Consider the following 15,225-nt stretch of genomic DNA (forward strand, 5'->3'; position numbering starts at 1 on the left):
CTAAGCCTTCAAAATCTGGTATCGCTCTTACACCAATACCATAGTTTGATTCAGACCAGCCCAGTTCAAGGACCCAGTGGTGGCTCTTGGCTACCATAATGGACAATTTCAACATACTCTAGAGCTTTGATTGTCAACCACAGAGCTAATGACTACTCTCAAATCTGTATTTAGAGATTTGAAAGAGAGTTTCATAAATATAGAAAAGATTATATTGCATCCCTGCTTCAACCTTTTGGTGACTTCCCATTGGGATGAAGTTTAAACTCTCTTAGAAGGCCCATCAGGATCAGACCCCAACCCTCTTCAACAACTTCTGTTCTTAACACCCTCTGCCTTGCACCCTGAAACCCAGCCTCCTTCAATTCTTTGGTCTGGGATCTAAAATAGAGTGTATTAGTCTGTTTTCGGTTGCTGTAACAAAATTCCCGAGTTCACCAGCAGTGGTCTTCTCCCCAACCAACCCCACTGCACTGGGCTCACCCAACCCATCCTCAAAACCTGAGTTTGGATTGTTTGCTCCAAAAAGTCTTCTGTGGCTCCCCAGAGCCTTGGTTTAGTGCTCTGGTTACCACATGCTGAATTGTGATTGCAGTTGTCCCCACTGGTCACAAGTCTCATGTTAGCCTTCAAGTGGAAGTCTTTAGATGGACTTATAATGTCTGCACTCTCTGCCAGCCAGAATAGCCTAGGCACAGGGCACAAAGCTCAGTTTGGTCAGAATTCCTTGCTCAGAAAGTTGCTGTGGAGTCAGCAGTCACATGGAGTCTGCTGAACTCTCAGGGTCATTTCAAACCCCTGCTTGGGTGGGTTTGAGCAAGACCATTTTATTTGATCTACAAAGTATTTATTTGAAAAGTTTTACAAGGTAATCAAAATCACATGTAGTCCCCACTTTAAATCCCATATTTAACAGAATAAAGTTGTACAAAGTCAATACTTACCTCAGAAAATCTGAGATATGTGATAGCAGCTAGCACAGTAGGAAGAACAACAGAGTGGAGAGAGCTGGGTTCTAGACTTGCTTGCTGTGTGATCACAGACAAACCTCTTGCCTGTTCTGGGCCCTGGTCTCCTTATCCGCACTGTGAGATGTTTCAACTGCGTAACACCTTTCAGCTCTGATGGTGTGTGGCTCTGGACTAACAGAAAACTCCCAGGTTTGATGCTTTCCCACTGAACACAGCCAGAATCTAAGTCCACATTCCAGTTAGCACAGGGGAATCCAGTTCTAAGTTTTTAGTGACCCAGAAGGTCCCCAAGGGCAAAAGGTGCACTCATACGTTGCTGGTGGGACTTAAAATTGGTGCAACCACTATGGAAAGCAGTACGGAGATTCCTCAGAAAACTAGGACTGCAACCACCATTTGACCTAGATATTCCACTCCTCAGTTTATACGCAAAGGACTTAAAATCAGCATACTACAGTGACACCGCCACATCAGTGTTTAACAGCTCAAGTCACAATAGCTAAACTATGAAACCAACCTACATGTCCTTCAACAGATGAATGGATAAAGAAAACGTGGTACATATACACAATAGAATATTAGTCTTAAAGAAGAATGAAATCATGGCATTTGCAGGAAACAGATGGAATGGATGGAAAGGGAGAATATCATGCTAAGTGAAATAAGCCAATCCTAATAAAAACAAAGGCCAACTATTTTCTCTGATAAGTGGATGCTGACCCAAGGAGGGGGGAGAATGGAGGAATTTTGGATTGTGCAGAGGGGAGTGGGGGAGGGGTGGGGCAGTAGCAATGGGAAGGACAGTAGAAGGAGACAGACAATATTACCCTACGTACATGTGTGATTACACTACTGGTGTGACTCAGCACCTTGTACAGCCAGAGGAATGAGAAGTTGTGCTCCATTTGTGTACAGTGTGTCAAAATGTATTCTACCGTCATGTGTAACAAATAGAACAAATAAAAAAATGATAATTAAAAAAGAGGGTCCCCACAGGATAATTCTCAGCTCTGCAAATCCTTAACCATGGGCGCATCTGCATCCAGAAACTCTCCTTGAACTGGGAGGCTGCTGGGGAATCCCTCTGCTGCCTAATGATCCTGAGCACTGATCACAGTGATCCTAACCACGATTCAGTCCCTGGAGCCTTTCCGGACTCAGCCAGGCTTGGAGCTGGTCAGGTGCTAAGCAGGGAGTTCTTCTCCGAGACAGGGTCAGGCACAGGTTTGGAGAAGGAGGGTGCTTGCAAGGGCCCATCACCCCTGCTGCTCCCAGCACTCCTCCCACTCCCCCATAGGGGCACCAAGTCCTGGCAGGAGATTGGCCCTGCAGCCCCCAAGCTGTTTGTCCAGCTGTCCTTGCAGCCACAGGCCACAGGCTCTTATATACCTTGGCCTGGAGAGTGTTGTCAGGCATCTGGACACCCATTGGGCCCAGTCCAAAAACAACAGTGCGAGGGAGGGGGTGCTGGCTGAACCACATCCCCCTTCAGTTCTCCCCTATTCTCTGTACATACAGGAACAGATAATGCAAAAATCCTTTCAGTGGGGCTGTCTACACCTCTGGAGCAGCAGTTAAGAACTCAGCTCTGAAATTAGAAAAGATGTAAACTAATGTGAGACCTCATGTGTCCCAGGGTCTCAATGGACAACAGAACTCCACCAACGTACAATTTGCATAAACACAGCATCTTGACTTTAAACTGCTTGCTATCAGCAGCAAGACTTGGAGATTTCTGCCCAGAAGAATTGAGACATACCCTCCCTCTTATGACACTTTGTACTGGTTGATTTGTAGAGGGCCTGGGCTCTCTCCTATTAAACTAGGGAACCCTAATCATCCCTTGTGTTAGACCAAACATATGCCACCATAGCTGATGTAGTGTAATGGAGGGTCAGTCAAAGGAGAGGAAAAGCCAGAGACACAAAATAGAAACACACCATACAGGGCAAAGAAAAGTCTAGAATGGTAGCCAATGCCCAACAACGAAATTAACACACAGCAGAGAAGACCATTAGACTGGACCCAGAGAGATCGGGGTCATGATGTGGCCACCACAGTGGAGAAAGTGTGGGGTCCATCTGGAAGGGACAGAGCTGCAGTACTATGGAGGCCACTCTGCAGAACAGAAGGAAGAGAATTTCTATTATTCACCTTGTAGGACATCTTCCCTACTCAAATGAGTGTCGACTTTCTTAGAAATAGTTTGATAAGAGTCATTTGGAATTTCCTTGGCCAAACAGGTATGAGATTGGTTACTGTACAGAAAAGCTCAGAAACATCATTGAGGATAGGGTTTCTCAACCCCAGCACCATTGACACTTTAGGTCAGGATGATTCTTGGTTGTGGGGCTCTCCTGGGCATTGTTGGATGCTTCACGGCATCCCTGGCTTCTACCCACCACAAGCCAGTAGCACCCAGTGGTAGCAACCAAAAACATCTCCAGACATTGCCAAAATAGATGCAGAATAGTCCCTGGTGGAGAATTGCTGTTCATAAGGTCAGACATGCTTAGACATACTTTCTTTCTAAAATCAATGTGATAATCTCACCTTTCTTTCAGAAACAAATAGAAAGCATTCAAAAATCACTGAGCTATGGGGCAGAAACTTCTTTTTTGTTCATTTGTTTTGTTTTCTCTTTGTTTCTTGTTGCCCAAGCCAGTCTCAAGCTCCTGGGCTCAAGTGATCCTCCCACCTCAGTCTCCCAAGCAGCTGGGGCTACAGACGTGCACCACCACACATCTGGCTAGAAGTTTTTTAGGCTCTTTTTACTTGTATTAGCTCATTTAACAATGAGGCAGACAATGAAGTTCAGAGGAGTTTAACAACTTGCACTTTGTCACACAGCCAGCGAATGTGAAGTGAGGACGTGGATCCAAGCAGACTAACTCCAGAGTCCATGTTTTACATAATATACACTGTGCAAATCAAAAACAGAATGCAGCAACCTGCTCTCTCAGCATCCCTGATCCGCGATCTAACCAATCAGATCCCATGGAAAACCAACCAATCAGAGCTCAGCACTACCCTGATCATGAGTGACCAGAACCTGGGAGCCAAAAACTGTTGGCGGAATTCAAGTGATGTCTTAGAATGGTGGCTAAAAATAAAATAAATTCATGCTCATTTTTTTTAAAAAAATCCCACAGAGAGAAGATCCTGTCAGGAAGGTGTAAGCTGGGACTCTGGAAAAGCACACCCACGTGATGTGTGATGCTGGTCTTGGGTCTCACTCCATCAAGAGCAGCCTTTGACATCTGTGGTTTCTTCCAATTGAGCAAAGCTATGATCCTATAAGATGTAGGCTGTCCAGAGAAGAAGAAGAAAAAGAGAGAGATGAGCTGTCCCTAGAAGAGCAGACTGAGGTTGCCCAATTTAGCAAATAAGAATACAAGATGCCCCATTGAATTTGAATTTTAAATCAATGAATAATTGTTTAGCATAAGTATGTTCTATGATATTAGGAATATACTCAGGCTTTTTAGAATTATTCATCGATCTGAAGTTCACGCAACTGAGCCTCCTGAATGTTCTCTGGCAACCCTTCCCAGAGAGACTGTTTGGATTCTGTCCACTAAAAAAGACAAAAACCCTTCAAGAGACCACCGCGTTTCCCAGAGCCCAGTCTTCTCCCTATAAAGAGGACAACAGCGTCCCACTTATTCCCCTTTTGCTCCCAGACGCCCAGATGGACCCTCCCATCTCCTCTTTCCACTCCCACTTCCATCCACCCTCTCCTGCCCTTTATACCCACTTGGAGAAATTCCACTGACACAAGGAATACTCAGAGGGTTAATCCTTCTGATACCAAGTCACACTTTAACTCATTCTGTCCAGGCCAAGGATTAAAAGCTGCCGGTGTAAGGGGTCAAGGCTCCAGCAGACCCTGAGAGCTGAGCCATCCGGACCCCTGAAAGTGAGAAGAAGCCGCCAGAGAAAGGGAGGGACAGAACAGGGAGAGGGCAAGAGAAGGAGGGGCAGCCCCCAGGCCGCAGTGCCCCCACAGAGCCAGCTCAGTTTCAGCTCCAGGAGCTGCTCCGCTGTGGAAGCAGTGGCAGCCCCGCTTCTCAGGCAGAGAACCACAGGCAGGCGGCAGACAGACAGACCGAGTCTTGGTTCTGGAAGTCCTCAGCCTCCAGTCACTTGGCCTGGCTTGGCCCCATGGCCTTCAATGACCTCCTGAAGCAGGTGGGGGGCGTCGGCCGCTTCCAGCTGATCCAGGTCACGCTGGTGGTCCTCCCCCTGTTCCTGATGGCCTCCCACAACACTCTGCAGAACTTCACCGCCGCCATCCCCACCCACCACTGCCGCCCACCTGCCCACGCCAACCTCAGTGAAGATGAGGGACTGGAGGCCTGGCTCCCCCGGGACAGGCAGGGGCGGCCTGAGTCCTGCCTCCGCTTCACCTCCCCGCAGCGAGGACTGCCATTTCCCAGTGGCACGGAAGCCAACGGCACGGAGGTCACGGAGCCCTGCACTGACGGCTGGATCTATGACAACAGCACCTTCCCTTCAACCATCGTAAGTGAGGTGAGTCCCGGATCCGTGCACCTTCCACGCTCTGCCTTCCCCTCTGAGACAGACAGACAGACAGACAGACAGACACACTCAACTTCTCCAGGGGCCAAAATTGAAAGATGGAGAAAGGGATTCAAGAAAGGGATTTTTATTTGTAAAAAATAAAATAAAAAATAGATGTGAGAACTTCTAAATTTTAAAAAATCGCTCTCAGCAACCAGGACCAGAGGGGCAAACAGGACAGGGAAGTGTCGGGGGAGGAGGGTGACGTGGGGCCCAGAGCGCTAGCCCGGAGGAGGGTAGGGCTCCCGGCTCGTCCCTGCCTGATCTCGCCACCCTCTCTCCACAGTGGAACCTCGTGTGCTCCCACAGGGCCCTACGCCAGCTGGCCCAGTCCTTGTTCATGGTGGGGGTGCTGCTGGGAGCCATGGTGTTCGGCTACCTGGCGGACAGGTCAGTCCTGGGTAAGGCCGAAACACTGGGCTGGGATCAATAGCCCCTTGGTTGGACTCAGGGTCCCTGGACGGCAGGCCTGCATCCCCAGCTGGGGCTGGTTTTAGGACCTATAGAGCACTAGATTCACTGCACATCATGAGGCCCTCCAAAGACCCTGACCCAGGGCAGGCTCTCCTCTCCAGGCCTCCGCTACAGCTCTTCCCTCCCATGACAGGCTGGGCAGGCGGAAGGTGCTGATCTTGAACTACCTACAAACAGCCGTGTCTGGGACCTGTGCCGCCTACGCGCCCAACTTCCCTGTCTACTGTGCCTTCCGGCTCCTCTCGGGCATGTCTCTGGCTAGCATCTCTCTCAACTGCATGACGCTGAGTGAGGATTCTCCCCCACCCATTCCCCTCTGTCCAGACCCCTTCCAGGCCCCCACTCCTGAGACCTGCCTGCACTCCTGTCCCTCCCTTGGGTCTGCCCCTGCAGCTAGTACGACAGCCTCCTTTCCAGGCTGGGCCATCCCCACCCCTCATTTAGAAATGAGATTGTAGATTCCACTGTTAGAGCCAGCAGGTCATGTACATCCCCTCCAGAGACACCACAGACGCGCTGCTCCAGCCAAGAGGTCCTAGGGGCATCAGATCCTACCCCTCCTTTTTGATAATGTGAAATATTCCTGATCTTTAATGTTGCATTAGATCTAGTCACTCTAAACATAGGACAAACAAACCAACATCATACAGACCAAACACATATGTGCACTGAGAATGGTCTGTCATGGGTCACCAGTGTGCTTCCTCTGATAGGTCAGAAGCACACATTGCTTCTCCAAGGAGGAACCTGAGGCTGGGGAGAAGGGAAGGGACTTGCCACAGTCATCCCTCAAGCCCAGAAAGAAATTCAAAAATGTAGAATTCTCTGGACTAAAAAAATTAGCAGACTGGGCTAGGGCTAGGACGTGCCACCTAAGGATCCGGCTCCAAAGTCCAAGGGTAGGACCCATGGTCAAGTCAGGAGCCCACCAGGAGTCTCTGTGGGCCACAGCAGAGAGGTAGCCCCACTCCCACCTCAACTCAGCTCCAAGTTGGAGAAAACCCACTGCTCTGGCCACTCAAAGGGAAACCCAGCCCAGGGCTGAGGAAGAGGAGAGGAGTTGCTATTGAGGATAAACTGAGTGGGCAGAGATGCTCGGAAGGGAAAGAGGGCTCTAGGCTGGTTAGTGGGGGAGGGGAAGGTGGCAGGAGTGGAGGAGGGCAGTTCTTGGGGAGCCCACGTCCCCATCCTTACCTCTACCCAAAGTCCCCCACGCCACTCACCCGGGCACCCAAACTCATTTGCTGCATCGTCCACGGAGCCTTGGGAAAGACCAAGGTTGGGAGGAGGGGTGGCCTTTTCCCACCCAGCAGCCTGTTCTCGCCCTCTTTGCAGATGTGGAGTGGATGCCCATCCACACGCGCGCCTATGTGGGCACCGTGATTGGCTATGTCTACAGCCTGGGCCAGTTCCTCCTGGCCGGCCTGGCCTATGCTGTGCCCCACTGGCGCCACCTGCAGCTGCTGGTCTCTGCACCTTTTTTTGTCTTCTTCATCTACTCCTGGTTCGTGGGGCCTGGGGTGGGAGGCTGTGCCACAGGAGTCCAGAGGGTTGCAAGAGACAGAATATCTCCCAGAGCTGGGCACACACCCTACCCCACAGAGTCAGTCACAACCAGAAGGCCAAACCCAGTCCATCGCATCATGTGACAGATGCTGAAACCAAGGCTGTCGGGAGAAGGTTTTGCCAGGTTATCCAGTTCTCTGGCTTCCCCGGTCCTCCAGCCTGCCTGCTCTGCACCCACTGCCTAGCACCCAAGAGCTGGGCTTCTGGGTTGGGGAATGGATCATCACAAAGCAGGACACTGCCCTGTGATCATAGAGAGGGGTTTGGCAAGACTTTTTGGGCTCCCAACCTCAAATAAAATCCCAAGGAAGGCCTCTGGAAAGCGCAGCCCAGCTGACTGGAACCAAAGCCACACCAACACCCAACCCCATCCCCACACCCAGGTTCTTCATTGAGTCTGCCCGCTGGTACTCCTCCTCTGGGAGACTGGACCTTACCCTGAAGGCCCTGCAGAGAGTGGCCCAGATTAATGGGAAGCAAGAAGAAGGGGCCAAGCTGAGTATGGAGGTGAGACCCCCTGGGACCTCCCACAACACCCCAAATCCCAAACCCAGGACTCAGGACCCAGGACCCAGAGGGATTCTCTGAGAGAGGATCCCTGGGAGGAGCTCAGGCCCTGGGCCCTTCCCATCCCTCAGGTGCTCCGGGCCAGTCTACAGAAGGAGCTGACCATGGGCAAGAGCCAGGCTTCGGCCATGGAGTTGCTGCGCTGCCCTACCCTTCGCCGCCTCTTCCTCTGCCTCTCCATGTTGTGGTAGGCCCAGACAGACGCACTGACAGACGGACAGACAGACTGGCCAAGAGACAAAAAGCAGGCTGGGGAGGGAGGGGATGCTATGAATGGGAGTGACAGATGAGAGGAAGGGAAAGTCAGTGGACCTGCTCTGTGGGGCAGTTTTCCCGCACCAGGGAGTCCTGAACACCCAGACAGGGCCCACTTCAACTCAGCCGCAGCGCCCAACCTGGATACCAGTCTCCCCAGCTGCTTCTCTCTCCAACTCTCTTCAAAAACAAAAGCATCTCACCAGGACCACTGACCTCCAGAGTCAACAGAATCACAGCCTGCAGTTAGAGGCTGGTGTATCTTGCAAAATACTCAGAGACTTTACGGGCCTGGTAGTGGCTTCCAGAAGTACTGACAGAGGCAGGAAGAGAACCAACACCCATCTCCACAAGGACATTTCGGTCAAAGATGATATAAACCAAAAATCTTCCTTTCCCTTTGCACCAGTCCCCACTGTCCTTCATATGTGGTACCCTCTTTCCCATCACCATGGCAATCCCATCACAGTTAGAAGAGCCTGGTCAGGAGGAACAAGGAATTACTGGCTTCCACTCTGGGATTTACTCTCCGTTGTGGGTTCTATCCAAAAACCTGAGCTTCATTTTGTGGGCTCCTAACATCTTTACAACATCCATCCCAGGACCATGGACAGGTCCCAGGCTGTCCTGGCTTCTCCCCACACCTTGGGCCTAAAGAGGTGGCTTGGACATCCACCTGTCCTCCCTTGACCCAGCATCACTAGACAAGATAAAGACTAAAACTACATAAATCCTACATAACAACTAAATGAAAATTCCTCAGTACACTGAAGAACATCCTTATCAGAAGATAAGAAAATTTGGAGTATTGGAGGTCTGCCCCAACACTGAAACAGCGGCTTAAATATGCAGCTAAGTATCTGAAGAAATATTAGCCAAGATGTAATTCCAGGCCTTAAGCAGGGTCCCAAATGCAGCCCACCCCATTATTTAAAAGAGCACCCTCCCTTGAGCCTCCCTAAAAACTCCACTCCCCTCCTCTCTTTCCCCTAGGTTTGCCACCAGCTTTGCCTACTATGGGCTGGTCATGGACCTGCAGGGCTTTGGGGTCAGCATCTACCTCATCCAGGTGATCTTTGGAGCCGTGGACTTGCCGGCTAAATTTGTGTGCTTTCTTGTCATCAACTCCCTGGGTCGCCGGCCTGCACAGATGGCCTCACTATTGCTGGCAGGCATCTGCATCCTGGTGAATGGGGTGATGCCCCAGGGTGAGCACCCATAAGCACCTTGACCCTTCATCTTCAGCCCCATCCCCAGACATAACCCGACTTCTCAGAAGAAGGAGAGGCCAATTCCTCCAATCCCCCACTTCCAAGCTTCCGCTGTTCCCCTCCCCCTTTCTCTCCAGACCAGACAATTGTCCGTACCTCCCTTGCTGTGCTGGGGAAAGGCTGCCTGGCTGCTTCCTTCAACTGCATCTTCCTGTACACTGGGGAGCTGTACCCCACAGTGATCCGGTGAGTGGGAGCCTCATGCAGGGAGGGCTTGGGGAAGGACATTCTCCTGCACACAGTCCACAATCAGTCCAATCCCCCTCCAGCGCTCTCAGGTCAAGGCACAGAGTAGTCACTCAAAACACCTCTGCAGTCTCACTCACACTTAGTGTGGCTGCCCAACCCTGACCTGACCCTAGAAGAAGATCTCAAAAGAGTCAGCCGCATGGGCAGGATAGGGAGCCCTAGAGACTCATGAAGGAAGAAAGACTGAATGAATTGAAGAATCTTCAAAACACGAGTTAGAAGCTGCCATTAAATCTAAATCCCACCTAAAAACGAAGTGGCCCATCTGAAACCAAAAATGACACTTGAAGGTCATTTCCTGCCCTAGTAGTTACACCTGATGACATGCCAGCAGCACACATAAACAAGCACTGCTTTTTCGAGTGCCAAGATTAGGCAAGAAGGGTATTGTTTCCTTAAGAAACAAGAAATACCTATCTATTTCCAGAATAGACATCACCAGATGTCAGAGAAATTTCTGGCTTCCCTTGGCCACTTGAGATGAGAAACTGGAGGGATCATAGATACCATCTGTGCCCTTATGGGACTTCAGTGAAAAGAACATAGCACAAAGCTCTACTCTGTGCCAGGCACTGTCTTAAACTTTTTACAAATATTAACTCAATCCTCATAGCAAGTCACTGAGGCTGGTATGATCATTATTTCCATTTTACAAGATGAAAACAGGGCTGTGGATATAGCTCAGTTGGTAGAGTGCTTGCCTCCCATGCACAAGGCCCTGGGTTTAATCCCCAGCACCACAAAAAAAAAAAAAAAAAAATGAAAACAGGCACAGAGAAGTTGTTGCTCCAAGATCACACAGCAAGTAAGAAATGGAGCTTTCATTTAAATTTCATCCCCAAGCAGTCTGCCTTCTGAGTCAATGTTTTTAAGCTCTTTTCTCAGAGAGAATTTTCTTAGCACATTCTTAAATATGCAGAGTCCAGGTCCCTTCCCTGGGGATCCTACTCCAAAAGATCTGGATGGGACCAAGGCCACGGTAACTCAAAACTTCTTCAAGTCATCTGAGAATCGCTAGTCTAATGCAACTGTCTCATTTGACAAATAAGGAAACTGAGGACCAGAGAGAACAGGGACCTGCCCAAGGTCACACAGAAAGTTAAGGGCGGAGGTAAAATTTAATCACAAGTCTCCTGATTCTCTGGCCAGAGGTCTCCCAACTTCCCTTCAAAAAAAAAAAAAAAAAAAAAAATCACCAAAAGAACTGTCAAATTCCTTTGCTAATCTGCTGAGGAACAGAGGAGACACCCGGGGCTGGCCCTGGGCTGGGCCTGAGCTGCCCTGTTCCAGATGTGGCCAGCATTTCAGCACTTACGCTAACAAATGTCCTACCCGGATCCCACAGGCAGACAGGCTTGGGAATGGGCAGCACAATGGCCCGAGTGGGCAGCATCGTGAGCCCCCTGGTGAGCATGACAGCGGAGCTCTCCCCCACCATTCCTCTCTTCATCTACGGCGCTGTCCCTGTGGTTGCCAGTGCTGCCACTGCACTCCTGCCAGAGACCCTGGGCCAGCCACTGCCAGATACTGTGCAGGACCTGGAGGGCAGGTGGGTCCTCTCTCAGAGGAACAGGGACTTACCCAGGTCACACGCCCACACTGGGGTGGCATAGGGCTCTTTGTCCCTTTGTCTCCAAAGATTCTCCTGGAATCCCTGGGGCTCCCAGCTCCAGGGGGCAGTAGACACATGGGGCAGAGAGAAGATGGGTAGGCAAGCCCAGTGGAGAGCCCACCCTGACTTCCCAGTGCAGGCCTGGAGGCTGAATACACAGAGATTCCTTTTCCTGCCCCCAGGAGAAGAAGGAAGCCGCGACAACAGCAGCAAGAGCAGCAGAAGCAGATGGTGCCACTCCAGGCCTCAGCACAGAACGGACTCTGAGGACCAAAAAGGCCTCACACAGCCCTAAATGGAGTGAGGGTCCCATGGTCCCTCCAGCTCCCCACACAAGGAGGGGGAGGGGGTGACAGCCTGAGTGTGGGGACTGTGGTTCAGAGAAGCACCTCCCAGGGGTCCCCCTCCCCAAGTAGACCACACTAAGACCACATCATTAAACGGTCTGACTGTGTGCAGCATCTCGAATGGAATCGCCAATCCACGACCGCCAGCTTCTAGCCCCCGGGGTCTCACGGCGCCCCTCCACCGCCACCTCTTCTACCCCCAGGACTTCACGGACGAGCTCGGGTGATTAGACAAGACTCTCTCCTCCTACCTCGGCCCCGCTCACTCTCTTCTCCCTCCTTCCCTCCTGCTCTAACCTGTGAGGTTTAGAGACTATCTTATGCCCCACCCCCTCCCAGAATTTGACAAGAAGTTGAAATGAAAGCAGCCAATCAGAGGGTTTGTCTCAAGCTCCTCCCCTCTCTGTGAGCTCAGGTGGGAACTTCTAGCTGCAAAGGAGGAGAAAGGGGACAGACCTTCCAGGAGCACGGTCAGATGCCGGAATTCTCTAGATTACCGCAGCGTGTCCAGACAACACCAGTCAGCCTCTCCCAGTGCCGAGGTTAGAAGTTTAGCACCCTAGCTAACCTGATCTTTCCCCCTGCACTTGCTGGTCTCTCTTTATTGTTCTGCCTCCTGTGGGCCCAGGGCAGATGGAGGGGAAAGAGGAGGGAGGAAGAGTCTAGATTTCCAGCAGGGAGAACCAGTAGGACTGTTAATTATGTGCCAGGCACTGTCCTAATCAATTTGCATATACTACCTCATTTCCTCCTCCCAGGAGGTAGATTCCTTTATATTCCCCACTTTACAGATAAGGAAATCAAGGCACAGAGAGACCAAGTAACTAATCGTGGAGTCAGGATTAGAATCCAGACGATTGCACCAGAATATGTCTGCTTAATCCTTCTACGGCCTGGAGCCATGAGGCACTGAGACTCTAGCTTTCCACCCACAAGGCCTAGTTTCTCCTCCTTCCCCGTAGGATGAAAAGAAAAAGAGAAGGAGAAGGGGAAGGATGGAGGGGATCATGGGAGAAACCATGCGAAGGGAGCAATGGAAAGCAATTTAGAGTCTACAGTCAGGAAAATACCAGGATGTGCCACATCTGTGTCAGCAAGGGACCCTGCTTCAGGAGAGCCTGGGGTGGCATGGGGAAAGGCAGCCCTTTCGGTGGCAGTAGTGAGGGGACGTACAATGCCCTGCCATAAATGTGCTTGCTCAGCCATGCTCTCTGGTGGCACACTGCCTGTGACCCCTTCCCCAGAAGACAACCCAGACCCTCATCCCCCAGGGAAAGTCCACATGCCTCGGGCCATACACACTGATTGAGACCCTGGGGTTCAAGTGGAGTCTGAGCCATCTGAAGCGGACAGGAGGCCTGGAAAATCCCAAGGCTGTGGGAGAGCTCACAGCAGGACTCTCAGGACAAATCTGGTAGACCTGAAGTCCTCCTCACCCACTCCTCCTGGAGCCTCTGGAGACTTGGCATGGCCCATGGTGCTGCCAATCCCAGGCTCCCTGAGGATATTGTGGTCATCATGGTCCCGCTAGATGGCTGAGGACCATTGATCCCATGCTTGCTGAGATTTCTCAGACAGCTCTGAGCCCCATGGGGCACCAGGAGTCTTCACCAGCCTGGAGCAGGGAGCTGGGACTGAGACTGGGAGGTAGACACCTGACGAGACACCTGGATCTAGCCATGCTTCTACAGATCTGGGATTCTTGAGACCAGTCGGTTTCCCTACCCCTCAAAATCCTGTCAACAACTCTGACATGCTCTGATTCCTCCTATGGGTCTCTCATCTCTGTGCTCAGATCACCTGGTACTGCACTGTCCTCAATGAGGCTGCCCGGAGCTAGCCCCTGGCCTGCCTAGCTGCTTCCTCACTGGTACAAGTCGTGGATGCTGACTTAGATAGTTCAGACCATGTATACAGAATATACTCCCCTAGCTCCTGACCTATACTCATCCTGTACCCCTGAGTAAATAGAGCCTGTATTAGTCTGGTTTTAACTGCTATAATGCAAAACTTGAGGCAGGCTAACTTTATAAAACATAGATGTTTATTTTCGCTCACGGTTCGTTCAAAGGTTGAAGGCCTGTATCTGGTTGGTGATGGCCCTCTTACTGACAACACGGGACAACACGGGACATCACGTGGCAAGAGACAGGGAGCACATATGTCTCCTTCAGCCTTCTCTCTTCCTGACAGTAAGAGACAGCTGACAGTATTCAATCATAATGACCTTATGATAGCTGATCTGGTCACAGTTTGAGACCTCCCAAAGGTCCCACCTCTAAACACCATCGTCAAATTAAGTCTTCACCCTCCTAATACTGCACAGTGGAAATTAAACTTCAACACATGAATTCTTGGGGAATACACTCAAGCTATATACAAAGCACAGTAGAACCCGGCCTTCCTCCCACTTCTATGTCACTAGGAGGTGACTTCTGACCCTGCCTCCCCAAGAAGTCACACACACACACACACACACACACACACACACACACACACACACATCTGAATACAGGCTCAGATCCCATTCTCCAGCCTTGGCCCTGAACCTGAGTTCTGACATTGTCCTGCCCCAACCCCAGGGCCATAGACGTTATCCCCAGTCTGAACCACAAGGTCCTACTCTCAGCCAGTGTGGCAGGGACTTTGTGACCACTCTGTTTCCTGACCAGGAGAAAGCACTTAAGAGGATCCTCAAGAAGAGATCCTCACCAGATCTGGTAGAGTGCTCACCAGGTCCCACCTCTACAACCCAGGCTTCAGTCTACTCCAAAGCCCACCCTTGGGTTCTTTTATCCCCCTTCTCGTGGGACCCCTTAGAGAGCAAATGTCCCACCAGGTAGGCTTTCACATCATGCGGTAGGCTGAACAATGGACCTTCAAGATGTCCACAGCCTCATCCCAGGATACCTTCCGTGATAAAAGGAATTTTGCAGATATGATTAAATTAAGGATTTTGAGATGAGGAGACTATCCTGGACTATCTGGGTTGGCCCGATGGAATCGTGATTCTAAGTACTTTTAAGAGAGAGGCAGATCAGAGTGGGCAGTTGGAGATGTGGCAACAGAAGCAAGAGGCTGGAATAATGCCATGAGGAACCACAATAAGTTCAAGTCAGGATCAATACCATAAACCTCAGTTAACTGTTGACAAGCTAAAATAACTTCTGATCATTTTCAACCAAATAAACACATTTGGTGTTATTAAATTTAAAAATGGAGTGGACTGGGTGGCCAGGCATGGTGGTACATACCTATAATCCCAGCATCTCAGGAGCTGAGGCAGAAAGATCACAAGTTCAAGGCCAGCCCAAGGGCTGGGGATATGG

At 50.6% G+C, this 15,225-nt stretch overlaps 1 protein-coding gene across 1 annotated transcript; it reads left to right on the top strand.

The window, feature by feature from the left end:
* Positions 1–4,828: 4,828 nt before the first annotated feature.
* On the top strand, positions 4,829–12,010 carry SLC22A6 (solute carrier family 22 member 6). Its single transcript, XM_079105121.1, has 10 exons — positions 4,829–5,504; positions 5,842–5,945; positions 6,163–6,317; positions 7,365–7,533; positions 7,979–8,102; positions 8,234–8,349; positions 9,411–9,625; positions 9,766–9,874; positions 11,283–11,486; positions 11,732–12,010. Exons 1-10 carry the CDS (start codon positions 5,136–5,138, stop codon positions 11,814–11,816), a joined length of 1,650 nt encoding a protein of 549 aa, XP_078961247.1. The 5' UTR covers positions 4,829–5,135; the 3' UTR covers positions 11,817–12,010.
* Positions 12,011–15,225: the final 3,215 nt, after the last annotated feature.

The sequence above is a fragment of the Sciurus vulgaris genome (assembly GCF_902686455.1).
Source record: "Sciurus vulgaris genome assembly, chromosome: 11".
NCBI classification, from domain to species: Eukaryota; Metazoa; Chordata; class Mammalia; order Rodentia; family Sciuridae; genus Sciurus; species Sciurus vulgaris.

Bases quoted from the DNA above. Each gene is read 5' to 3' on its own strand.
- SLC22A6 (XM_079105121.1), top strand. From the start codon at position 5,136: ATGGCCTTCAATGACCTCCTGAAGCAGGTGGGGGGCGTCGGCCGCTTC. The intron at 9,626-9,765 runs GTGAGCACCCAT...CTTTCTCTCCAG, and splicing joins GAATGGGGTGATGCCCCAGG to ACCAGACAATTGTCCGTACC. The intron at 11,487-11,731 runs GTGGGTCCTCTC...TCCTGCCCCCAG, and splicing joins GTGCAGGACCTGGAGGGCAG to GAGAAGAAGGAAGCCGCGAC.